The sequence below is a fragment of the Periplaneta americana genome, chromosome 3 (genome assembly GCF_040183065.1).
Source record: "Periplaneta americana isolate PAMFEO1 chromosome 3, P.americana_PAMFEO1_priV1, whole genome shotgun sequence".
Classification (NCBI taxonomy): Eukaryota; Metazoa; Arthropoda; class Insecta; order Blattodea; family Blattidae; genus Periplaneta; species Periplaneta americana.
The window spans coordinates 207432798-207459995 of record NC_091119.1 but is presented as its reverse complement, the minus strand read 5'-3'; the positions used below and the strand labels follow the sequence as shown (position 1 = coordinate 207459995).

The 27198-nt window shown below is 36.2% G+C and overlaps 1 protein-coding gene across 3 annotated transcripts in view; it reads right to left on the bottom strand.

The window, feature by feature from the left end:
* Window positions 1-27198, bottom strand: part of LOC138696979 (juvenile hormone esterase-like) — a 52939-nt gene that overhangs the window by 3487 nt on the left and 22254 nt on the right. The window contains exons 4-9 of one of the 3 annotated variants that reach the window (XM_069822530.1): window positions 26680-26851; window positions 23125-23315; window positions 21398-21570; window positions 16700-16793; window positions 10453-10556; window positions 689-839 (exon numbers count right to left, since the gene is read on the bottom strand). In XM_069822530.1, the coding sequence (XP_069678631.1) occupies window positions 689-839; window positions 10453-10556; window positions 16700-16793; window positions 21398-21570; window positions 23125-23315; window positions 26680-26851 (885 nt within the window). Of the gene's footprint in view, window positions 1-688; window positions 840-10324; window positions 10557-16699; window positions 16794-21392; window positions 21571-23124; window positions 23316-26679; window positions 26869-27198 lie in introns of those variants that run through there. The other 2 variants (XM_069822529.1, XM_069822531.1) reach the window with 2 other exon arrangements.

Here is a 27198-nt window from a genome sequence, read left to right as displayed (position 1 = left end):
TTATTTTGTTCTGTGCTGTGCATCATGGAGCAAGTTTTATTTGATGAGATTCTAATATTGAGTGTTGAGGAAAATCCTCACGTTTACGATAAGCGGCGCGCCTCGTATAAAGAAGGAGAATACGTGGCTTTGAATAGCTGCATCTTTGAACACCGATTGGAAGCGAATCATATTTTATTACTGTATTTGGTTGTATTACACACTACATATTCATGCTTCAATTCAATAACTATTGTTGTGTTCATTTTTGTTCTATTACAAATGTTTCTTCTCTAATTTTACGTTATGGTAAATAGGTTGTGATAATAAAGATGCATGTGCATATTTACAGTACCGTACCTAATGAAATGTTTCAGTTGAAATTTCGAAGTTGGTTAACTTGTGTTTATGTTGGCTGTATTGTACTCATGATAGAACGCCATAGGTCAATTATACACAAATAACATCAGAATGCGTAATATCGACTTTACATATCGTTATTGACATGCATATCGATATGCATAGTCGTCTATGTTCTCGATTTATTGTGAATCAAAAATTTTCATATTCACGTCCTCTGCTTCTCGTTTTCATTCTGGTTCTCGTTCCCGGTTTATTGTGAACCAGCCTTAACAGTGCTTTGAACTATTACAGTTCCTGTCCGCTGTGAAACGACAAGGACTAGCGCTATGCTAACCAGAGAACCAACCTCCTTGGAAGGGGTATTCCACGTCCTCGCCGTAGCCGAACTTGGTGTGCTGGCCGTAGTAGTTGAAGGAGTAGAGGTAGCTGGGCTGTTGCCTGGAGTTCTCCAGCACGGACCGGAAAGTGGACGCCTTCAGCAGCGCGACGCCACAGATCTGCAACAGTTCAGTTATGTCTCTGGCATTCCTTTAAGATTCCGTCTAACTGAATGAAAAGGTGTTTCTGCACTTAGCCTACGTCGCGATAGCCAAAAAGTCATTCATCTAGTCACCCACTACCTTAATAGGGAACTAGGGCGTCTGTAGTATTGTATTGTATTTATTATCATTCTATGGTATTCATACATTACTTTACAGCTAGATTATGGAACAAGTCAAAAAACTTAATACTATTATAAAGTCTTAATTTATAGTCACAGTCTAGATGAAATATATACAGACGAGATTTACAATATAGTCTACTAGTAGGCTACAACACAAAGTTTTAGTATCAATTTCATGAAGTGTTGTTGAATGTCATGAATTCACTTACAGAATAGAAGGCGTGAGAAATTAGGTACTTCTTTAATTTGGCCCTAAATAATTTTATGTTTTGAGTTTCATTTTTTATATCGATAGAGAGGCTATTAAAAATTGTTACTGCCATATAACGCACTCCTTTTTGATAGCACGATAGACTTGCCGATGGAGTATGAAAGTCATTTTTTGACGTGTATTAATGCTATGAACTGTTGAATTAGTTACAAAGTTTTCACGATTACATACGAGGAAGATTATTAATGGAAAGATATACTGACAAGCCATGGGCATTATTTTTAGTTTTTTTAAAATAGTTCTACACGATTCCCTAGATTTGGCACCTACTATTATTCTAATTACTCTTTTTTGTAATAGAAATATACTGTTACTATCTGTACAATTTCCCCAGAATATTATTCCAAAACTCATTACCGAGTGGAAGTATGCAAAGTATATTGTTTTTAAGGTACTGACATTTACTAGTGTCATCAACTGAATAATAGAAAAGAAATTTGAACTTTTAACTTCAATTTTGGCATGTTATATAATTTATTTCCAAGAAACAGTCTGCCCAGGCATCCTGGGTTGCCAAAAACAAAGAATATTACACATATAAGAATAGTAACGATTACAATAAATAGATGAGTCAAATTGAAATGTGAACTAGGAGCTTAAATTTGAGAATTAATAAATTTGTACATATTGTTGTAACAATCACACACTAACGGATAGAAAGGGGGGGGGATTATGATATTCCGTATAAATTATTTTTCAGAATCGCCACAGACCCTTTAATGCTAGAAGTAATTATTTTTGGAATGATGTCATGGATTCCAAATGTTTTGACAGTGTTTACAGTTGATCGTGGGATGGTGCTCCGATCATTAAACCATGTACTTCCCAGGTGCCTACCATCTAATATTTTTCTGGAAAATACGGAATAGTGGGCTCATAGGTTTGTTGTTTCTCTTTGTTGACGTCAGATGGTTGGGTATGAAATTCAGAAAATGAGTTCGTCTCAAAATCATGACTTAAAACACACTTAATGCTATTTTAATGGTCTGCAGCTTCTATTTGCCGAACACGCACTTTCGTCGTTCACAAGTTGTTACTGAGTCAACCACTAACTGGAGGAAACTCCTACTAATTTTGCGTTTTCATTGAGCGGTACATGAAAAAAATCTCATATTTTCCTAAAGGACGTCAGCTATAAACCTAGTGTGTCCTTTTTTTTTTTAGCATTCAGATAAAATGTGCACTTTAAATATTTCGCGGAATCTTCGTGCTAATGAAGAGAACAAATTAACCTATAATATGACAAAGGTCAGGATTTTTTTGTTGGCAATGTTTCATATTTTTCGTGAAAATGAATAAGACTTATGATTAAAAGTGTGGCAACGTCGTGAAAATTTCGTTATTGTTTTCTTTTCATCGTGTATTGTCATGCACTCATACACAATCTCAATTAACAATAATCTTACACACGATACTGCATTTGCAACATTCATAATATAATATAATAAAACTTGTTAATAATAATTTTATCCTTTGTAGGTTGGTCTTACTCTTACTTAACTAGTTTTAAAAAATCCAGTCCTCAGTGGTCCTGTAGGTAATTAAAAAGAATACCAGGATTCAAAACCAATTTGTCTCGCTATTCTTTTGCAGCTGACATCTTGAAAACTAATGTAACCCACTGTATTTCGCAAAACTTCGCGAAAAATTTACTCTCATAAAGCAGTTACTTTTATGATAAAACTGTAGCCTATGTACTTCTAGGTGTATTTCTCTGTCATATTTTCCATTTATCGCTTGTAAAAAAAAGGCCCTGATTATATAAAATAGGCCTATTAACAAAGTCACGTAACCTTCCATTATTCCAAAGTTATTGTTGTTGCTAAAGACTAAACTGGCGATAGAACCAGTCAGCAAGCTGCAGTTACTACACAACCCAGTGAATCCAATGTCAAAGATTTTAAATTTAATAATATTGTATGATTTACTGTTTTTTATTATTTCCCGCCCAGCTGATATCTCGAGAATGACATTGGACGGCATCCGGTTTAAAATGTTTCTTCTTTCCAACCAGAAAATGTGGTCTGTAACAAATTGTATAGGCCTACTACTAGTGGCTTGTGCAGCAAATGCTGCAAACTAAGTTCATTAGAGGTTCAAATAAAAATTTTCCAGATTTATTTTCAATGAAGAATACCTGACATTTTGAAAGTTATTTGCTTCCATAATAATGAAACATACTCCGTCTGAATAGTTTCTTTTATGCCAAATACTTTTTGTTGAACTTATGCACCTTAGTGTTTGAGTTTCAACGCGAAAACGCAAATAACACTGTCAGGACGATCTGAGGGTTTTTCATGTGAGAGTAAAGCAATAGTTATTTCAGGTTATTGTGGATTGTTGGTTTGTAGGCCTCTTATTTTATCAGTACGTAATACCTTTTGGTCTTTCCTTACGAACTGTAATTTTTGCGCTCTCTCGAGCCAATACTGAAGAGAATGACGCATATAAATATCTACACCACACCGCCATTAAGTATATGAAAAAGACCCAACCCCACTTGATTAATAACTATAAAAATGTTTGATTTTTATTAACGATATTATCTTACGTAAGTTTTGTAGCCGCCACTAAGTAAATTATATAAAATATCAAGACTTAATTTAAGATATTCTCTACATCTACTTATATAACCCCAAAACGTTTCACTTACATATCATTAATATATTAATGAAAAATAGTCACATCATGGCATTAACTATAATAATATTTCATTTCTAATGGTAATAATGTCATCAAACCACCTCAAGTTTTGTAGATTTTAATACCCAATACACAGCTGTACTCAGAAGATTACACACCGCAAAATCGGAGCTGTAATTTATTTTTAGCGAGTCTTGAAGTTTTTAATAACCAATTGAATTTGAACTCTAAATATGTCAGCAATCCTGCAGGCCATGGCCTTCGTGTAATATCCTATTGTTTATTGTAGTGTGTGTTTTGTTTTATTCTGAAATGCACATGGCCGACTTGATGCTCCCTTCGCTTCTCTGTAATGGAGCATCAAGTCGGCCGTGGAAATGCAATAATTAGTTCTCAAAATTGACGAAAGATGGATTTTGGAAAACAGGAAAATTATGTAGGAAAACTAACGCTTCACTGAAAGTTACTATTTTTCTGAAAATCCTTGGATGCCTAGCTTCAAAATGACGGGTCATTCATTAAAATCCGTTCAACCGTTTTCCCGTAATTTCCATTACTAGTTCGAATTATATATATAGATAGTACCATTACCGGACTCATGAAACACGTACGTGACTCTACGAAACGAACACGCACTCTCTCAGAATCAAAGGAATGCTTCAAACCCTCTAAAGTCATGCTGCTCTCAACTGAAAGCGAACAGTAAATCTTTCCTGTAAGATGGACACATGCTTTTGGGGGCGATGCCTGTCTTTCGAAGTGTCGGCTACGGCGCTACGTCACATTCTTAGTCATAACATGGCCAACATTGAACAAATTTATATGTAAATTCACGTCTAACATGCGTTTAATATAACAGTTCTTTTGTTTTTTAAAACTTTGAACATCTATTTATATTAGGCGATTGTCAGATGGCCATGACTAGACCATGACAATCAGACTCCGATTCGTGCCGTAGCCTGTCTTTCTCGTTAGCCACGGGAAACTGTTATGTGACGTCATGTCGCCATGGCAACTAAAATAACAAATTAAGGTTGTCCGAATTTTTCTAGATTTCTTCACACCGCTATTTTCGAATTTTGACAGGGAGTTTGGCAAGTTCATGAAATTCTCAGTGTACGCACCGGATTAACGAACGTGTGGTGTTCGAAAAGAGAAAGAAAAAAAGTAAATAGGCTATCAGTATTAAAAAAAATATTGCTTTATATTTTAAAATTTAAATGGAAAGCCACGCCTGTTACTGCACCTGAATAATGTCACGGGAAAAGCGAGGACTTACGGAACGACATGAAAAAAAAAAAGGACGTTTTAATCGGTTAGTGAACTAAGGAATTCATTTATTAGCTTAAAGATGATATCATGGAAAATAAAAATTAAATTTGTAAAATGAAAAGTAGAATAAAGCAGCGTATTATAATAGTGAGTCGATAATGCTGCAGCCTGTGCCATCTCCCGGCAGAATGATGAATTACTCGCACGCAGAGCGCGGAGACCGGTCGGAAGTTAGGAACGAAGAAACTTAAAACGATAAATTAGTATTTAATACATTTCAAAACAATGAGTCTACGGATGCAATTATATTATTTCTAAATCGTGAAAATTGCAGCTAACACTCTGAAGTCATTAAGAGATACAAAAATCATCATAAAAGCTAGAAAAAAAGCATTGAAAATTGAAGAGAAGTGCAGCAGATATTCTAAAATAGCGGAATCCAAATGTGTGTAGATTTGACGTGGCGAACAAGCCAAAAGTTATACAGAAGTAAGCAGATTAACTCTATTTACAAGCATAAACAATTATCAGTTAAGCAGAAGGTATGAGTATGCAGTCATTGGTTAATTTTGTTCTGAAACTTTTCTCTTGGCCCTTCAAAGCTTTAAGATAATTAAGTAGTGCATTGAAGACCGTAAAATTTATCTTTTGAAGAGGTGGAGAAGTTCAAATATCTGGGAGCAACAGTAACAAATATAAATGATACTTGGGAGGAAATTAAACACAGAATAAATATGGGAAATGCCTGTTATTATTCTGTTGAGAAACTTTTATCATCCAGTCTGCTGTCGAAACATCTGAAAGTTAGAATTTATAAAACAGTTATATTACCGGTTGTTCTTTATGGTTGTGAAACTTGGACTCTCACTTTGAGAGAGGAACAAAGATGAAGGGTGTTTGAGAATAAGGTTCTTAGGGAAATATTTGGGGCTAAGAGGGATGAAGTTACAGGAGAATGGAGAAAGTTACACAACGCAGAACTACACGCATTGTATTCTTCACCTGACATAATTAGGAACATTAAACCCAGACGTTTGAGATGGGCAGGGCATGTAGCACGTATGGGCGAATCCAGAAATGCATATAGAGTGTTAGTTGAGAGGCCGGAGAGAAAAAGACCTTTAGGGAGGCCGAGACGTAGATGGGAAGATAATATTAAAATGGATTTGAGGGAGGTGGGATATGATGATAGAGAATGGATTAATCTTGCTTAGGATAGGGACCAGTGGCGGGCTTATGTGAGGGCGGCAATGAATCTCCGGGTTCCTTAAAAGCCAGTAAGTAAGTAAGTAAGTATTGAAGACCGTATTACATGAATATAGTGAACCCCTTTTTGTAACAGCTGAGACTAACAGAGGGTGGATGGACACCTGATTTGTGTCTTATACTAAAGTTATGAATGTCTTTATTGGTAGGCTACTAAATGTATCTTTGTTTCTAATGTAAAACATCGTCAAAAAAAAAAACAACAAACAAGCGCTATACTGGAGAATTAGCACGGTCACTTTGAACCGTGCCGTTACGTTTAGCACCAAATTTAAGTAAATACACAATGTCACCAACATAAGAACGTGACGTTGGTGTGTGGCGTAGTTGGCGGGAGAAATTTTTTCTCTCTCTGTCTACCTCCTTCGTTCTGAACATTATTGAGAGATAGCACCACTGTTAGCGACAATGTGTATTTGCGTAAATATTGCGAGTAAATTATGACGAGTGCCTTAGATGAGAGGCTCGGGACAGAAACAGTTTTGCTGTAGCGCATGCGCGGACCTCTCATGCAGTGGGAGCGTGATCCTTACTTGAATTTATTTTTGCGTGTACTTGCAGATTAAATGATTGAGATCCCTTCTTGCTCCGGTTACAGGCCTTGCATTTACGAAGGTTATGTTATGTTAGGTTAGCTTAGCTTAGATTAGGTTAGGTTAGGTTAGCTTAAATTAGTTTTGGTTAGGTTAGATTAGTTTTGGTTAGGTTAGCTTAGCTTTGGTTAGGTTAGGTTAGCTTTGGTTAGGTTAGCTTAGCTTAGGTTAGGTTAAATTAGCTTTGGTTACGTTAGATTAGTTTTGGTTAGGTTAGCTTAGCTTTGGTTAGGTTAGGTTAGCTTTGGTTATGTTAGGTTAGCTTTGGTTAGGTTAGGTTAGGTTAGCTTGATTTGGTTCGTCCATGTAGTAGTTAAAATTATATGATATGACAGTTTTTGATTCGTAATATTGTTAAAAAATAATAGGCCTATAATGAAAGCGGTGAATAATTTCATGGTCCTTAAATTTTTTTTTCGTAGAAGGCTAGGTATTTTTCTATAGGCCAGAAATAAAACAGCAACGCCGTCATAATTACGTACTTTACGCTTTGGCGAACATTAACCGGAAATTTACTTTCCGTCATTTTAATTGTATTCCGTGAAACACATCTTTTTTCCTGTTAATTTCCTTGTGATAACCTAGTTTATTATCTTATTACATCTTCATTTTCATTTAATGCATTCAAAAAACCGCCGTTGTACTACATAAAACCTTGAACTTGACTAATGGAGTGAATTATTTAAGAATATAGTCGCGAATTTGACTACCACCATTTCGATTATATTTTGTTTGATGCGGCTCGGTACGGCCCGGTGACTAGTGGCCAGCGAGTACAGTCGACTATCGATATTGGTCTGCCGTGCGTATTATCCAGTTGTTCCAAAACAAGGTATGTTCAAGATTTCTAAATTTTTATAAATCTTTTTGCACGAAGTTCTTTTATGCACACCTTTCATTATTCTTATATCTTTCTTTTGTAAAAAAAAAAATGAGTTTCCCCAGAATATTAATCCTTATTTCATTATACAATGAAAGCTTGCAAAGTATGACATTTTAAGGGTGATTATATCGCCAATAAGGGAGGTAGCAGCGAATACTCAATTTAGGAGCAATATATCCCATTTAATCTAATACTAAATTTGAATATATCAACATTAAGTGCTCATTTATTTCCTCTAAACCAGTCATTCATTAGATCTCAAACTGTAGGAAAAGTGTCTATCGTGCTGTTTACTTGAAATAATCACACTTGTATCAACTACATTTTGGATAATTATTTATGGTTGCCTAATTCATTAATATAAACTGTAAATAACAATAAACCTAAAATTGATCCCTTGGGATTTCCATATTTAACATTTGTAAATTCTGAGAATTAATTTTGTGACTATTTCGTGTATTTGTTTATATTTTTTGCTTTCTATATGATAAGTCAGATATATCATCTTGTTATTTAATTGAGAAGTAATTTAAATAATAATTTGCTTAATTGCGCGGCCACACAGGTACTGAAGGAAACGAAAGAGCGGATACATCAGCGAAGCAAGCGGCCTCAACCAACTCAGAATATAAATATTCCACCTGTCCTATTTCATACATTAAGCACACAACTACACTCAAGTGGAATACATACTGGAACTCTAGTGTTAAAGGCTCTGTGACCAAGAAATTATTCTTTCCCAATGTACAAGACAGACTATGCTGCAGTCAGTTCTCAACCGAATTCTTTTTCACTCAATTTATGACCGGCCATGGAAAATTCGGTTCCTACTTTGAAAGATTTAGGATCAAAAGTGCAGAAGAATCTCTGTGCATATGCAAAGACAATCAGACTGTTGAACATTTGATTTTTCACTGTCCAGTGTTCGAAAGGAAAAGACATTTTCTAAGATGTCATATCTCGGACTGCAATTTAAATTACTGCACACCCCTTTACTTAGGAAAAAATGTTGTTACAAACAATTCGCAGAGTTTATACATCACATCCACGCAAGACTGTAGCTATTAAGTGTATGTAAATTAATGATGATATAAAATCCTAATGAACTATCTAAAACAAGGTGTCTCTCTTTGGGACATAATAATAGTAATGACAACAATAACTGTGTTTGTATTATAGATTTCACTATTGTTCAGTATTTGATGACAGGTATATAGTTTGTAACCGTAAGTAATTTTGTTTCTATTTCTTTACTATCGCAAACCAACTATATAATAGGTGTTTTATTCGTAACTAAGCCAATTTTGTGCATTATCTCTTTACTATTGCTTAAAATTATGTATAAAATCGCAAATTTATGTAATATTCTTGCAATTTCTCTACTCCTTCGATTATAATTTCTAATTTTATTTCATTTTGTTTTAACTGAATGTAATTATTGCATAACGTATTTACTACTGTTTAATGTCTATTAATTAGTGTATCTATATTGTAACTATGACTCATGCCTACTACTACTTCTTTAAAATTTTGTATTATCTCTACATAATGTATTTCACATGTAACAAACTACAACCCTAATATACCAAAGGTAAAATAGGGTTTCAATATTTGGATAACAATAATAATAATAATAATAATAATAATAATAATAATAATAAATAATAATAATAATCAGGTTGTTCCTTAGACAATTTTGACGTGTATGTCAAAGAGCCTATTAAATTTGTAAACCGAATTTAGCTTGAAAATCCATTGCGTGATTTATGTGTAGGCCTCCTATAGCTTAAACATTCTAAACAAAACATTATAAAATATGGTACATAATGTGAATAATAATAATAATAATAATAATAATAATAATAATATACTGTAATAATAGCCTAATATTATTATGTTATTATGTTACCATTATATTTTGAAAGTATCCATATTAATAAGATTTAATTATTAACAATTATAATGTAAGTAGCTACAAAAGTGGAAAAAATGAGACATATTACACGAACCGCTGGTGAATAGATTGTAGAAAAATCATAACGCGGCAACCCGGCTCTCGGCCGAGCCTTTCGCAGACTCCGGTTAGCAGTGAGCTTGCTAACGGTGATACACAACACAACATCGGCAATTCGACACTCTAAACATTGACACAAAATACTGCGAAATATAATCAGTTTCAACATCATTTACTTACTCAGACTGAAAAAACGAGATGCTGAAATTGTCTGGCTTCTTGTTCCAAATATTTGTGGCACCTGTTCAAGAATTGGCGCATCTCTCGTTACTGTCCCCGTCGAGAAATTACAGCGATGTAAAGGTCACAAGGGATTAGGTCGGAGGACGGAAGTGGTCACACATCTCTACTGACAATTTTATCCTCGAATACCTACGAAGTGCGCATAAAATATGCCGCTGTTAGGCTGTATAATGCTGCCACAGAATCCTGTACGCACGCTGCCTCCCAGCCGACTATTCCACTCTGAGATGCTGAAAATGTGTTGATGAACTTGACACTTACATCGACGAGGCCGGGAACCATGGCATTGAAGTCCCCGAGCTGTCCGGGCTGGAAGTATTTCTCGTTCAGAACGTCTGTCACCATCCCTGTTGGGTCTTCGATCCCTACAAGAATAAGTAACAATGGAAAAAAAGAAACTTCTCTGATGTTAGTAAACTGAAAGGGATCAACTCAGTGCTTTCTGTTTACTATAGTGCCGTGTGCTAGAGATGGCTTCTGTGTACGAAGTCGGACAATAAAGTAATGAGACTGATTTTTCCCACCTGATGAGTAGGGACTGGATTTTTATGTAATTACATATTATATTATTTTCAACCTAACAGTATATAAGTAACAAATCTTTGCGAATCTTGTAATTACCATTAATATATTAAAATTTGATACTACATATTTTTACATATTTACCCCACATATTATGGCTTGATATGACATAAATCTACATATTTAGGGGTTTTATTCATTTTTACTTAGACATGTTCAAACATTTTTAACAAGAGCCAGAACAGGTCACATTGTCACTCAATTGTACCTACACCGATTTCATATTTCTGATAATCCTACTTGTCTGTGGTGTAATAATCATGATGAAGATCTGGAACACGTTCTTCTATACTGTCCATCCATAAACCACAAAAGAAGTAAATTAAAATCATCAGTATCAGTTGCAGAAGACACAGCCCTGCAGTATATATTGACTACACCCCACCTCTGGCTACTAGCAACAGGTATCTATAATGAACACCGATCAAAATACCCCTCATTTCTCGTGAAAAACAACAACTGAATAGACTACAGTGGACTGTAGTGGACTTTATTTTGTCAGCAAACAGCTGGATACATTAAGAAGATTGATTTATTTTTATTATTATTCATTTTTACTTTTCTAAAAGGAAAAAAAAAACTTCTGCTGGGGAAGTTTACAATTTGAAATACACAGATTTAAAAAGCCTTTTTACCTACCCAAGAAAGGATATATTTCGGGACGAAACATAATATTCCTAGTTCCAGGAAGTAATAGAGGCATTTACCCCATGTGAGTTTATCTACTATTTTTAACTAACTAAAATGGCGCCTGTATCTTCAACCCTAACGACAAAAATAAAATCATGGATTGCGATGGATGAAGCTTTCACTACAGATGGAAAAATAGTAATGTGTCAAGTGTGCGGTAAAAAAAGTCGGGTGCTCTATGAAATCACAACTGGAGAGTCTTACCTATCCTATACCTGCCAGATATTGATATTAAATATTTTCACGATTTTACATATTTTGGTACATAATCAGCTTATTTTTCTTACATAAATATGTACATATTTCACACCTTGATATTACATAAAAATCCGGTCCCTACTTATGAGGCAAACCTGCAGCCTCCTACCGGAGATATGTTTCACCACAGTCTACTATATACAGTCACGAAGCTTGAGTTTTGAGGGTGCTAGAAACAATAGACTGTGACGGTACTATTTTGCATTGCCAGTAATGAGGCGATATTAGCGATCCTAGTGGTGAGCAACTATCTAACGTTTGCATATTTACTACGTATTGAACTTCGCGACTGTATATACTAGACTGTGGTTTCACCTTGTTTCTCCCTCCACCCTATTTCCAACTGGCACCACCTGCAAGCCGTCAGTGTGTAGTCACTGCTTGATTAGTGGAGATGTGTGGTGCTCCTCGTCAATACAATGGATCGCATAATATCGTGCGCGGTCTACCATATTGTTTTGTGAGAAACGCGGTATAAAAGCCACGAGAACAAACTTTCCGATGTCATAAAATAGAGGCAGAAGCAACATTGGAGATGAACACCGCGATGGGCGGCCAACAATCGCGCGGACAGATGACAACAATGTCAGGGTACGTGAAGTCGTACGAACTGACAGGCCATTTTTTTTTCGTTGTTGGTAACCCTATAGCATCTATTAGATACTTTATGGTTGTGCTAACAGATGGAGTTACTTGTCAACAATGTGACGCTGAAACGTGTGTTCAGGTTACTGCCCAGCGACAGTCCTGATGTAAACAGGTCATTAACAGCCAAAGTAATAGCACAAGAATTGAACATGAGTCGGGAAATTGTTCCCATAATTTTCACTGAAAACCTGGGTATGAGAAAAGTTTGTGCAAAAAATGGTTCCAAAAAATCTCACCGGGCAACAGCGGGATAAACGGGTAAATGTGATCTGTTTCAAAACTGCAGCAGCTTCCACATTCACCCGGCCTTGCTGCATGCGACTTCTTATCAGTGAAATCAGTCGTGCAAGGAGCCCATTTTCAAACAACAGAAGACGTCCAAAAGGCTGTAACCCAGGCATTAAACAGTGTCTCAACAGAGGAGTTTCACAGCTGCTACCAGTAGTGACAGCACCGTGTGCAGTCTCAAGGGAACTCCTCTGAAGATGATCACTAGGGACCGGATTTTTATGTAATATCAAGGTGTGAAATATGTACATATTTATGTAAGAAAAATAAGCTGAATATGTACCAAAATATGTAAAATCATGAACATATTTAATATCAATATCTGGCAGGTATAGGATAGGTAAGACTCTCCAGTTGTGATCTCATAGAGCACCGGACTTTTTTACAGCACACTTGACACATTGCAATTTTTCCATCTTCGTGGAACCTTCGTCCATTGCAATCCGTGATTTTATTTTTGTCGTTAGGGTTGAAGATACAAGGGCCATTTTAGTTAGTTAAAAGCAGTAGATAAACTCATTTGCACTTTATACTACTAGAGAACTTAGAGAAATGAATGACACAACAGTACTGCAAGCACTGTTTCGCTTTACTGGATTAGGAGAAAATAAGAGGAGATGTGGCACACATGCATTTTAGCTGCTCCCTGTAAGAAACAAAGTACCTACTAAAAGCTCAAACTATAGGCATTTACAAACTGTTGTTTGCCTGGAACTAAGAACTTGTGTTTCGTGCCGAAATATATCTTTTTTTGGGTACGCAAAAAGGCTTTTTAAATCTGTGTATTTCAAATTGTAAACTTCCCTAACAGAAGTTCTTTTTCTTTCCTTTTAGAGGAGTAAAAATGAATAAGCTCCCTAAATATGTAGATTTATGTAATACCAAGCCATAATATGTAATGTGGGGTAAATATGTAAAAATATGTAGTATCAAATTTTTAATATATTAATGGTAATTACAAGATTCGCAAAGATTTGTTATTTATATACGGTTAGATTGAAAGGAATAGAATATGAATTACATAAAAATCCGGTCCCTAGTGATCACATTGTAGTTGGTTAAAGATGTAAGTAAAAGTGATTTTAAACCAGTCTCAGTACTTTATTGTCCGACCTTGTATGTAATTGATTCAGATTTTCTTTTTAATAATTATAACAATGGTAATTATTTTCTACCACTTACATTAAAATAAATAAAGAATCTTATACAAACACTAGTGATGCCCTACCTCGATTACTGTGATTGCTTGTTAACAAATTTAAGTTCTAACAAATGACTATTGCAACGTGTTCATAATGTATGTTAAGATTCGTCTGTAATTCCTTCCGTTGCTTCTCAAGAAGAATTTAGTGCAGTCGCTCTTGATGCCTCATTTTGATTACTGTGACACTCTCTACACTGACCTTAACATGAGACTGACAGACAGACTACAGCGTGTTCATAATGCATGCGTTCGATTTATTTGCAACGTCCGTAGATTTGACCGTATCACACCTTCACTAAATATGCCGTCCTGGGTCCGTCTCAAAGAGCGAAGAACTATTCACTCTCTCACTTTACTCTTCAATATTCTTCAAACCTCTAACCCTAGCTACCTACCTTCTCGTTTTCAACATTTGTCCTCATATCACGAAATAGATACTCGCTCACAACACCATATCACACTCTCCATTCCTAAACACAGAACATCCTTCTACTCTTCATCTTTCACCGTCTCTGCAGCTCATCTCTGGAACTCTCTACCACAACATGTCAGAGACTGTCGGACATTGTCTAGTTTCAAAAATAAATTAAAATTACACTTTCTGAATTCAGATTCCTTTCAGTTATAACTTAAGCCCTTTTCTCTGCGATAGCTTTGTAAAAATATAGGCTATATATTTCTTTCCTTCCTTTCCCCTTTTTTGTAATATGTTAGTATTCTGTTCTTTAACTTTTTGTTAAATTTTCACTGCTTGTATACTTTGTGACCTGGTAGAGTGTAAGAGAAGGCCCTATGGCCGTAACTCTGCCAGTAGGCTATAAATAAATAATAATAATTATTATTATTCGGAAATTTGACCATGTAACAGCGTCTCGTGGGCTAGTGTAAAGGAACGAAGAACCATGCAGGCTCTTTCACTTCTATACAATATTTTACATAACTCTCCTCCAAATTACTTGTCTTCACACTTTCAGTTCCTCACTACATAACCAAATCAGCATCAGTCTCTCCTTTCTATTCCTCGTCACAGAACATCCCCCTTTACACTCTAGTATTGCCTCGCCTCTGGAATTCGTTATCTAGTGACGTCAGGGATTGACGACATTGTTACAGTTTCAAATATAGTTACAAGGGTAGTCTATGTTTTATCCCATGACATCCGTTACTGAGAAGTTTCTGAATTTATGCTGATTATGGACCGTATTCATAGACATTCTTAGCGCGGGCTTCCGGTGGATGATCAGCGTTTTTCGTATTCATAAACCAGTGTTAGCGACAGGATATGATTTGAATTCTGTACTAGTAACCAGTGGATAGGCGGGGCTAGCTTAGTACGCTCGTAGCGCGTGCTGCGAAATGTCTATGAATAGCACCCTATGTTTTTATCTTTAGCATTTTAGTAATAATTTCCTTCTGTTAGAGTAGGCCTAATCCTTTCTCTCTTGTCTTTGTGCCATGATACTAGAATAGTCTGTCTTCCTTTGATTAACTGTTTCCTGTAGCAGTTATAACTTATTACATTTCTGGTAGTGTGAGAGAGTAGGCCTCATGGCCTTAACTCCACAAGAGTAAATTAATTAATTAATTAATTAAGGGGTGATCAATCATGGTATATAAATTTCCAATCCGGCATTGGCCTTTGTGACTGAGGGAAACACAAAAACCTCAGTCAGATTGACCGACCGCGGGGATTGAACCCGGGACTTGAGTCAACGACAAAACCTTTCATACCATTCGAAGAGTCAGTCACGGTACGTACAGTACGAAATTTTAACTGAAGTCTTTATTTACGACTTTACTATATAGAAAAGTAAAATTACTACAGAAAAGTAGGATAGTCCTGTTTTTACTCTATTTCTGTAGGCCTAACGGCTTTGAGCAAACATGTGAGTTAATTTTGAAAGTTGGTTCATGTAGGTGTCTTTAAGACGTAACACGCGAGTTTTCGATTGGACAAACAATTATGTAAATAAAATTAATTCCCGTGTATCGTGTCTCTTCACATTCTGTGGAATTTCAGTAATATTTTCTATGTAACGGACACGGCACTGAATGTCGGTGTAGTCCGTATTGTGCCTTAGAGAAGGAACTTTTAGCAAGTCGTCAACACGTAACACACGATCTGCAGTAGATAGTCTATCTTCCTTTGATTAACTGTATTAAAATTGAGTGTCACTGTTATTTTGTATCTGTAGGCTATTTGTTTTAGGCCTAGGCTATCTGTTGAATAATTCCTTAACGTGTTAAACTACTTTGTATTATTTTGAATTTCTATTTATAGTTGTTTCTTTTATATCACATTCATTTTGTCACAAGTTACTATATTACGAGTAGATTAATTTCCATGACGTAGACCTACACTTTTTCTTGTAGCAGTTATATTACATTTCTGGTAGTGTGGAAGAGAAGGCCTTATGGCCTCAACTCCATTAGAGTAAATAAATAAATAATTTAAGGGGTGATCAATCATGGTAAATATATTTCCAATCCGGCATTGACCTTTGTGACAATTTTACTATATAGAAAAGTAAAATTACTACAGAAAAGTAGGGTAGTCCTATTTTTACTCTATTTCTGTAACTGCTTTGAGCAAACAAGTAAGTTAATTTTGAAAGTTGATTCATATAGGTATCTTAGGCCGCGAGTTTTCGAGTGGACAAAAATTATGTAAATAAAATTAATTCCCGTGTCTCTTCACATTCTGTGGAACCTTTCGCAAGTTGTCAACACTTAACACACAATCTGCATTAATCTATGAAAAGTTAATTGTAAATATTTGCACGCAGTTTCTGACAAGAACGGTTATGGCCATAAACTGAATGTTTGTTGTGTACTTACCGCTAAATTTCAAAGTCGCACGTGTCAGATTGTGCCTAATGAAGTCCTTGTTGTGCAACAGATTGTAATGCTGCAGGATTATGTCATAAATATCTGAAAGAGAACAAGAAAAACGCAAATCATTTACAAGCGCTTGGTAAGAAAATTGCTCCCAGAATTCTCTAACGTATATGCTGCCCTGGGGTCAATCCATTTCGCTCAGCTCTCTTCCCAGGGAGTGAATGTTTGTCCCTTGCCCTGCGTTGTGTGACCACCCCGCTACTTATGAGTGTATGTGGGTTAGAAGTCTCAGTGACGTCACTGGTATTGTGTGTTGCCATAAACAATATTATGGGAGCAGCAGGTAACAGCTGACGGCAAACAACCTCGACAGAATAATTGATGTTGTACCACTAGAACACGTACAATTTTTGATTGGCTGTGTCTGAAGATAAAATGTGATAACAGAAGATGCAAAAAATTTCTGAGGCTTAAGGATACAAATAGACTAATAAATTTAAATAAAAATCAATAGTACTGTATTGTCAGTTCTAGTCTTCATTCGGATGGTTACAAAAATACATAGGATGCAATATACTGTACCAGTTACCAAGGCAGCAACGAAGTTAACATCAGACAAACGAAGATAATACAGGGACGTCATTTTATTTTTACTTCAATTTTTATTGTACCTGAGTTTTTGAATGTACTTCACTCCCACCCCTTCTACTAATGAAGTTCAACCGTCCTCCATACAGATCTAAGACCGCAGTCATAGTAGCCTTACGGTCATAATAGTTGTTGTTTTCTAATGCCAGGCGTTTGACAATAAAGTCATTCGACCTCTTGCACTCCAATATTTTTCAAAGATATTATCATGGCCAGCCACTGAAGCACAGATTTTGAGGTGTTCCGAATCCATTTCTTGGTTTGAGTTGCACAATGGGCAGTTAGGGGACTGATATATTCCAATTCTATGCAGGTGTTTGGCCAAACAATCATGGCCTGTTGCCAATCTAAATGCAGCTACAGACGATTTTCGTGGTAAATCGGGAATTAACTGTGGATTATGATGCAGAAGTTCCATTTTTTTCCCTTGGGATTGAGTTATCAAATTTTGTTTGTTGAAGTCTAAGTATGTAGATTTAATAAATCTTTTCACAGAGTAATACGTAGATTTAGTAACAGGTCTGTAAGTAGCAGTGCTGCCCTTCTTTGCTAAAGCATCCGCATTCTCGTTTCCCAGGATTCCACAATGGGATGGTATCCATTGGAATACAATTCTTTTATTGAGTGATATTAATTGAGAGAGCATTTTAGTTATTTCTGTTGTTTGAGATGGTGTGTGTTTAGAGACTATTGATAGAATAGCTGCTTTGAGTCTGACAATATAACTGCATTCTTAAATTTATTGATGTGGCATAGAAGATTCCTGAGACTTTCACTTATTGCAACGATTTCTCCATCAAAACTTGTTGTTCCTTACCCAAGAGATCTATAAAGTGAGAAGAGACAGCACGTAACACCTGCACCAGCACCTTGTTCTCTGGAGATCAAGGATCCGTCGGTGTATAAATGAAGCCAGTTTTGTGGAGGGTACCTAATATTAATTGTCTCTAAAGACAATTGTTTCAGTGTTTACTTCTGATTTCAGTATTTCTTCTGTTAAATTTAGATTATATTCCATATTTAATAGAGTTAAAGGGTTTGGTTTAATTTGTAAGTTTTCTTTTAAATTCGGGATATTGATTTTCTGTTTTAATTCTTGAACAATGGATATGAAACTTTTTTGAGTTTTCAATCTACAGAGAGGACTGTATGAATGCCAATTGTTTCCTGGTAATCTAATAAGTTTTTCATATTGAATCAGTGCTTTTTCTTCTATTGTCATTTTGATGCTGTTAATATTAGTGAGGAATCTCATAGAATCTATTGGCGTTGTTTTGATTCCACCAGTAATGAGTCTGAGAGCTTGGTTTTGAACATATTCTGTGTCGTTTATGAAAGGTGAGGTAATTAAAATTTCTCCACAGTATGTCAGCACTGGCTGTATAAACATTTTGTATGTAGTGTTCAAAGTATTCCTAGAGCATCCCCATTTCTTTCCTGCTAGTCTTTTTAGAAGGGAGAGTCTTTTACGAGCTTTTTCAGAAATGTTTTTCAAATGGTTGCTCCATGTTAACTTACTATCGAAAATAACTCCAAGATATTTGGATTCATAAGTCCTAGGAAGGTGTTGGCCATTGTATTGGATATTGAATTCTTTCTTTTTTACCGAGTGAAAATATAATTAATTAATTAATTCTTGAACAATGGATATGAAACTTTTTTGAGTTTTCATACGGTCATAGTAAACAGTACGTTCCAAAAATATGTTCGTGTTTTCCAGTGACGAAAGAGCTTTCAATATTGAATCATTTTCGCACAGGTACTGTCGTCCATTTGCCTACGTCGTATCCCGGTTTCCCCACCAGCTTTTATTCGCCAGCTAGTGGCTGGGCTGTCTTAGCTCTGTTCTGAGAACATTAATTTCTGTTAGGAAATGGAAGTCTACGTAATATTATACAACTGTTTAAAATAACTTAAATAAAAGGGCCTCGTTAAGTAATTAACTGTCACGTGATTTCCTCCCTACGACTTGATCACTTGCACGGACAGTAGATAGCATGTCTGAGTAATTTTATCTTTTCGGATCGGGCAGAAGTGAAGATTGAATTTACAGTACGTAAGGCTCTCTTTCATAGAGTAGGTACAGAATTATTTCAACATGAGTTACTACTTACGAAGAACGAAACTGGTAATTGGGATTAGGTACAATAGTCTATAGTGCGATAATATGCACATTAGAACTGAAGCCTGTATCGAAATGAACGGCCACCATTTTAAAAAGTGTGTTTAAATATCCATATTATGATTATTTTTCAATTTAACTTCATTCTCTATATTGTACGCTAATGTGCTGTAGACAGTATAATATACACTGCATAATGAATACGTCCACATGGACAGCTCAGTTCGTGAGTAAAAACACTCATTGTTAATACTGTACTGTATTTTAATTAAACAAAAACCTAATGTAAATAATCAAACTCAAAATCGCAATATTTCCTAGTTTACGTAAATGGATGAACTACTTTTCTTCCCTCCTATATCTAGTAAAGTTTGTATATTACGCCAATATCATCGAACTCCAGTCGTGGAAGGAGGTAGCAGCGACGTTGATCCAGAGGTATAGGCAAGTTAATATTAAAAATGTTAGTAAAAATAAAATGATGTCCCTGCATAAGAAACAACATACAGCCTAGGCTGATGTGGAAATGGTCAGCTTTCTCTAGAGCAGGCATGGGCACTAATACCTCAATCGAGTCACTGCAGACCCCCCTTAACGCCCCACTCCATCTTTGCAGACTGAAGCGGTAATATTTCGGTCCGATACGAGTGGACAGAAAAGTAAGTATTACTCACCGATGGATTGAGTGCATTTGCTTCTAACGTGGTGTAAGCGAAAAGGACATGGATGGGGGTTTCTTTGCTCCCCTTCATTTCCCCTTTATGCCCAGGGCTACTCTAGATATGGTTTGTCTCTAATAAAAAGCAATGAGGACTTTTATATTGTTACAATACAGCTGTGTAGTAAGACTATCTGTTGTGAAATATTTGGCAGCATTAGATTAGACCCACTTATGTTACAGTATAGGCCTTATATCTTGTGTTTTTCTGAGTATGGGACATGGGGATTTGTTATTGCCATAAGAAACTTACAGTATGTGTAAAAATGATGGTGAAATAACTTAATCAGTGGGCCATGTTTAGAAATTAGCAGGCTTTGACAATTTGTAAAACAAGAGAACATCAGGCTTTGGCTTAGCAACCGTAAATGATGTAATTATTTTTTCTTTACAAATTGTTAAGACTGCCTCCGTGGTCTGTTGGTCAGCATGCAGGCTTCCAGACCAGGAGGTCCCGGGTTCGATTCCCGGGCTCGGCTCTTGGTGAATTTTTCTTGAAGAAGAGGAATTCCCTGGGTGTCTAGAGTCTGGAAATTTGTATGAATGTGATTGTGAGTGTGCCGGGTTAATGTTAATTAACCACTCAGCACAAAAAAATACATCAGGACTGTCGCTGGGCAGTAACCTGAGCACACGTTTTTCAGCGTCACATTGTTGACAAGTAACTCCATTTGTTAGCACAGCCATAAAGCATGTAATAGATGCTATAGAGTTACCAACAACGAAAAAATAAATGAATAAATAAAAACAAATTGTCAAAGCCTGCTAATTTCTAAACATGGCCTACTGTTTAAGTTATTTCTTCATTGTTTTTATACATAGGTTCTCATGACAATATTAAATTTCTGGATATCGAAGAACACTTCAAGCATTACTTTCCCCTTTGATCGGTCGGCACACTGAGTCTATACGCCTGGAGAGTAGGCCACACACTATGTGTTATGATATGGTATGGAAAACAATATACGTATGTGAGCGTGTGTATATCCAATGCCTATCCACTTCACTTTACCCGATTTGGGTTTTGCATATTGCGGATAGATGGCAGGACTAGTTGCACACCAATTCGGCGGGCAACGCTGTACATGATATGTATCTGTGGATAGTTGTGTCGTGCACTAGGGTGAGTGTATGTGTAAGCAACGTTTAAAAATTGTCCTTCAGCGTGCAAATCTCAAGACTCTGGCTTGCTAGCATTGCCTTACTTCCCAGGATGAAGCTCCCCTCGTGCCGGGTGACCCCTCCCATCATCGGCACCTGCAGGAACCTGCCTTCCTGCAAGCTCTTCAGAGGATGCTCGACCAGGAACTTGTGAGATCCTGCAGTCTGGATCACAGGATGGTTGCCTCCCGTGCCTCTTCCCCCCGCTAGGAGGTCCTCGATCTGCTGGCACACAGTTCGTAGACGTTACTTTCCTGCTTCTGCAGTACAGGGTAGCAACAACAATAATAGACCAAAACAAGGACTATTTTTTGTAAAGTACTCAATTTACTTTTCTATATTATAAGTCGTAAATATAGACTTCAGTTAGAATTTCGTACTGTACGCACCGTCATTGATTAATTATTAGAAAGGTCTCCTTATTGACAGTTCGATCCTCAGGAATAAACTCGAACTGTACGAGACCCTGGATATCGAAGAACACTTCAAGCATTACTTCCCCTTTGATCGGTCGGCACGCTGAGTCTACGCGCCTGGAGAATAGGCCACACACTACATGGACAAGGCAGAGAAGTGGCCTGGAGAGCATGGCGTTGCCACCCGAAGTTCGGGTACTTTCTGACTCTACTAGTATTACGCCTATACATAATTAAGCATGTTTTTGTGCCGTGTTGAGGAGAAATAATAAATTATGAATTAAATAAATACTGCATTATAAAATACACTTTATTCATCATGAAGATAAATAAAAAGTAAATACATATGGAAAGACTGACTCTAGATTTGAACATAAATCTGTAAATAAAGGGTGCTAAAATGTTCATGTAAAAACAAATAGACTTGTTGATGCGATAGTAAACATTTTTTCTTCTTTTGTAATTCATTTTGAATAATTTTCGGAAAAGTCTATGATATATAATACGAAATATTTATTTTCAGTCAATGACTTTACTTTCTATATGTGTAATGTACAAGTCCTTATATTACATAATTATTTTATTAGTGAAGACCTGCAAATTTATATATGTACATGCATTGTAATCACACGTGTGTTTTTAATCAATTGACAGTAAGGGTATATTTACACAAGAAAAGAGACGTGTTGATGTCGTAAATTATGTTGTTTTTACTATGTTTTATGTTTATTAATGTACGGATATTGTATTTTTATTGTAGAGCCACATGTACTTATTTAGAGATGATATTGCAGCATAAAAAGTTGTATCTGATGATGTCAGCATGACCAACGAAAACGTTAATACAGTATTAAATTATGTAACATAAGGACTTGTACCTTACACTTATAGAAAGTAAAGTCATTAATTGAAAATAAATATTTCGTATTATATTCTTTCTTCTGTTTTCCTCGTGTTCTTTTTTATTGTATCTGGCATTGGTCTAAGAAAGGTATGATGGCTTTAGTTCACATCTGGTAGCAAGATGCTCAATTTTAGTCATAAAGTCATTGAACATTTTCCTGAAAATTGCAGGAAAATAGAATTCAACTATAGAACAGTTTAGAAAACTTCAAACTTTCTTGAATTTAGTCTATTATATTAATTTGTTACTAGGTCTATTATTATTACTCCATTATTATTATTATTATTGTTATTATTATTGTTATTATTATTATTATTATTATTATTATTATTATTATTATTATTATTATTATTATTTACATAAAATATTTACAATATAAAACGATACATTATCGTTCTTTTTGTTCCTGACTTGAACGTTCTGGCCGCCACTGCTCGTTTCTTTCGATCCACTGACCAGGAAGTTGGAGTGCGCCAGCAGCAGGTCCCGCGCTGACAACCCCCGCAGGCAGGCTGCGAGGTCGTCGAGGTCGGCTTGCGTGCAGTTGGCAAGCCTGGCGATGGCGCGCGCGCTGCGAACGGGGTGCGAGTCCATGACCCACGTGCCCAGCGCCGACCCGCTCTGCGCGACCACCCTCGCGAACAAGCCTGCGGGACACGTGATAACACTCATCATGGCATTGACAGTGTATGTGGTGTAGTATTCTGGAATACGGCACTTCAAACATTATTGCATACATATCATTCCAAAATTAGTGGCAACACTGCTAGTCTCGATATTTTTGTAACACTGCTGTCTTCTTACTAGTGGATGCATTTGAGAACTATAGCCGCGTCGCTGTTATTTCCGGCGTGGCTCCTCGTCTTTGTTTACGTCTCTACACTGACCTTAACAGGAGACTGACAGACAGACTACAGCGTGTTCATAACGCATGCGTTCGATTTATTTGCAACGTCCGTAGATCTGACCGTATCACACCTTCACTAAATATGCTGTCCTGGGTCCGTCTCAAAGAGCGAAGAACTATTCACTCTCTCACGTTACTCTTCAATATTCTTCAAACGTCTAACCCTAGCTACTTAGCTTCTCGTTTTCAACATTTGTCCTCATATCACGAAATAGATACTCGCTCACAACACCATATCACACTCTAAACACAGAACATCCTTCTAGTCTTCATCTTTCACTGTCTCTGCAGCTCATCTCTGGAACTCTCTACCACAACATGTCAGAGACTGTCGGACATTGTCTAGTTTCAAAAATAAATTAAAATTGCACTTTTTGAATTAGATTCCTTTCAGTTATAAGCCCTTTTCTCTGCGATAGTTTTGTAAAAATATAGGCTAACTTATATATTTCTTTTTCCTTCCTTTCTCCTTTTTGTTCTCTTTATCAGCCGATGAATTCATTATCATAGCCTTTTTATTGTGAATTTTATTTAATTTTCGTTCTTCTTTTCTTTTTTATTATTATTTCATTACATTCCATTTTGATATATTCTTTCTTACGTTTTTCCATATTAACCATTTGTACTAAATGAGTTGCTTTCACTATATTCCAATGTATTTTACTTTCTTTTTTTTCTGTTATGGTATTATTTTCATGTTGTTTAGTGTCGATTTTATTATCAGTGGCGTAGCGTCAATGTAAGCTAAAAAGCTTAGCTTCCCCAGTTAATAATAATTTCATAATAAACCTGCAGTTTATGGAGAAAATTATTTATTAATTTTAATAGAATTTATATTTGCGCGTTAAATATTGTGATGCTGCAGCTCAGGATGATTTGTGATGCAGCAGTAAACAAGAAGCCTGCACACACCAGCTTCCAAGCAGACTGGTTTCTTCTGTGTAATCCACCCCGCAGATTTTCCATCCCTTTCTAACTAAATTACCCTAGTCGCAAGGCTCGCAAGAAGCTAGCTTTAACATTTAAAATAACTAGTTTCCGAATTATTCCTTTTCGTCAGTTGTGTTCAGTTGAAGTGTTAGTGTGCATTGTGGCTGATATAATAAATAATGAGTGAAACAACAGTTCCTGACACCAATTTACTTGAATTTTTTTTAGGACAATTGTATTATCAAGACTGACTTACGAACAAAAGTGTGATTTAAAAAACAAATGACCGACTCCCTTGCTGTCAATGAAGGACACAACCAAAAGACAGACGCATACTTACGTAATGATACTAATATTGTGATTTCTCTAAGTATGACAGGGAGTGAGCTAATGTTATACTGTACGTGTCTATTTGATGTGTAAACCGTGAAATCATATTTTACTATGTACCATTTGAGATCATGCCTTATTGGTGTTACTTACGAGGTTCCAACCAATCTTCGACTGCTGACTTGAAATTGACTACTATTTATTTAAGACTGTGTTTTTGTGATACGTTTTCTCATATTGCATGAAAGACAACTTGAGTTAGCTTCCCCTACTCAAAATTTCATGCTACGCCACTGTTTATTATGCTATTATTTTGTAATATGTTAGTATTCTGTTCTTTAACTTTTTGTTAAATTTTAACTGCTTGTATACTTTGTGACCTGGTAGAGTGTAAGAGAAGGCCCTATGGCCTTAACTCTGCCAGTATAAATAAAGAATTATTATTATTATTATTATTATTATTATTATTATTATTATTATTATTATTATTATTATTATTATTAAGCTGGCCGCCGAGCAGGACAGTATGTTAATTAACATCTGTTTACTAAATGTGGCAGCAGCGGAGTGCATAACATCATCAGCAGCCAATGACAAGACGGGCATGTTTAAATGTAGTCGAGCTGCAACGTGATTGGCTGCCGGAAATAACAGAAAACCAATCACTGGGAACTAAACTACTGAAATAACAGTCATACAGTACATGTAACAGAAGTGCCGAATTCACTCTTCTTGCTCACAATTTTACAAACCACGCCACGCGCCAACAACGTAACACCATAGATTAACCTGCTTCCTGGCTCAACGGCAGAGATTGTAGCAGACCTAAGTGACGATTTTAACCTGCATAGCTACTAAATGTTGCGCATAGAGTTAGAAGCAAGCAGTGTTATATTTTCTCTAGTTCTGTATCTGCGGAATAAATTAAAATATTCCATGTTGAATTTTTCGTACACTACTTTTAACACTTGAATATAAATAATTGATTAAATGGCGATCTTACTCGTGTTAATTGTGTAAAAAAACTCAACAAACACAAAAACACAAAACACAACACAAACACAAGAACACAAGAAATGCATCACACTAACATACGAAAACAAAAACACACACAAAATCTCATCCTCATTCAGAAAACAGAAATACAACATAGCATACAGAACAGAAAACACACTACAAATAACTACAACAAATAAATACAACCACACATGCGTATACAAACTCACATGCAATAGTTGCGATAGTTTCTACATTGGACAGACAGGCAGATCATTCCAAACTCGATACAAAGCACACATTAAAGCAATAACCAGAGGACACAATACATCTACATATGCCGAACACATAACTAATGCTAACCACAAATACAATAACATAAATACAGACATGGAAATCCTACACATACAACCCAAAAACCAAAAACTCAACACACTAGAACAATATGAAATATACAGACACACTAAAACACACCCTGATAAAATTCTCAACACACAGATCAATTTCAGAACACACACACTATTTGACACCACATTTCAACACTTTTCAACAATCGAACGCACCCACACAACAGGCAGCGAAGTTCGAGATGACGCCGAGATCTAGTAGGCTCTGAGGATGGTGTGAAGAAACACCGAAACAGCTGTAAGCCGCACATGCTTACACAATTAACACGAGTAAGATCGCCATTTAATCAATTATTTAAAATATATTTTTCCGTGTTAATAGCTTTTTTTTCAGTAATAATTTTCTCTTTGATCGTAATTCTGCAATAATAAAATAACAATACGGACAATCCTGTATTAGTTGGCACCTCTGCCGTCGTGTTAGATAACGCCAAGGCTTACTCTTGTCTGCAAGTGGGGTGACCATCATGAGTGTCACTGCCGCACCTCCCGCGCTCTGGCCGAAGATGGTCACTTGTCTGGGGTCTCCTCCGAAGTGAGAGATGTAAGTCTGGACCCATCTGAGCGCCAGCAGCAGGTCCAGGAGCCCCACGTTCCCAGGGACGTCTTCCGTCTGCAGCGACAGGAATCCTGTTCAAAACACACCACAACCTCCGTCTCCTATTGATTCCGGTTGCACATCAACAAGTAATCTGTACACCACAAATGGGACGGGATCCATCCCGATCTGTCGTGACTCTGGAGTTGAAAAAAGATCATGGGAGCTGAAAGTAGCAGTAATTATTGAGTTTAGGTGGTGCGGAAATAGGATTGTCTCCGTGAAAGTTTGGGTATGGCAGGGAGGTGTTTTTTATGAGAATGTTAAAATTTTTCGTGAAAAATAAATAGTATATCATACTTACTGTATGGCTAACAATGTGACAGTAATTTCGGTTTTTTCATAATGTAGGCCTAATATCA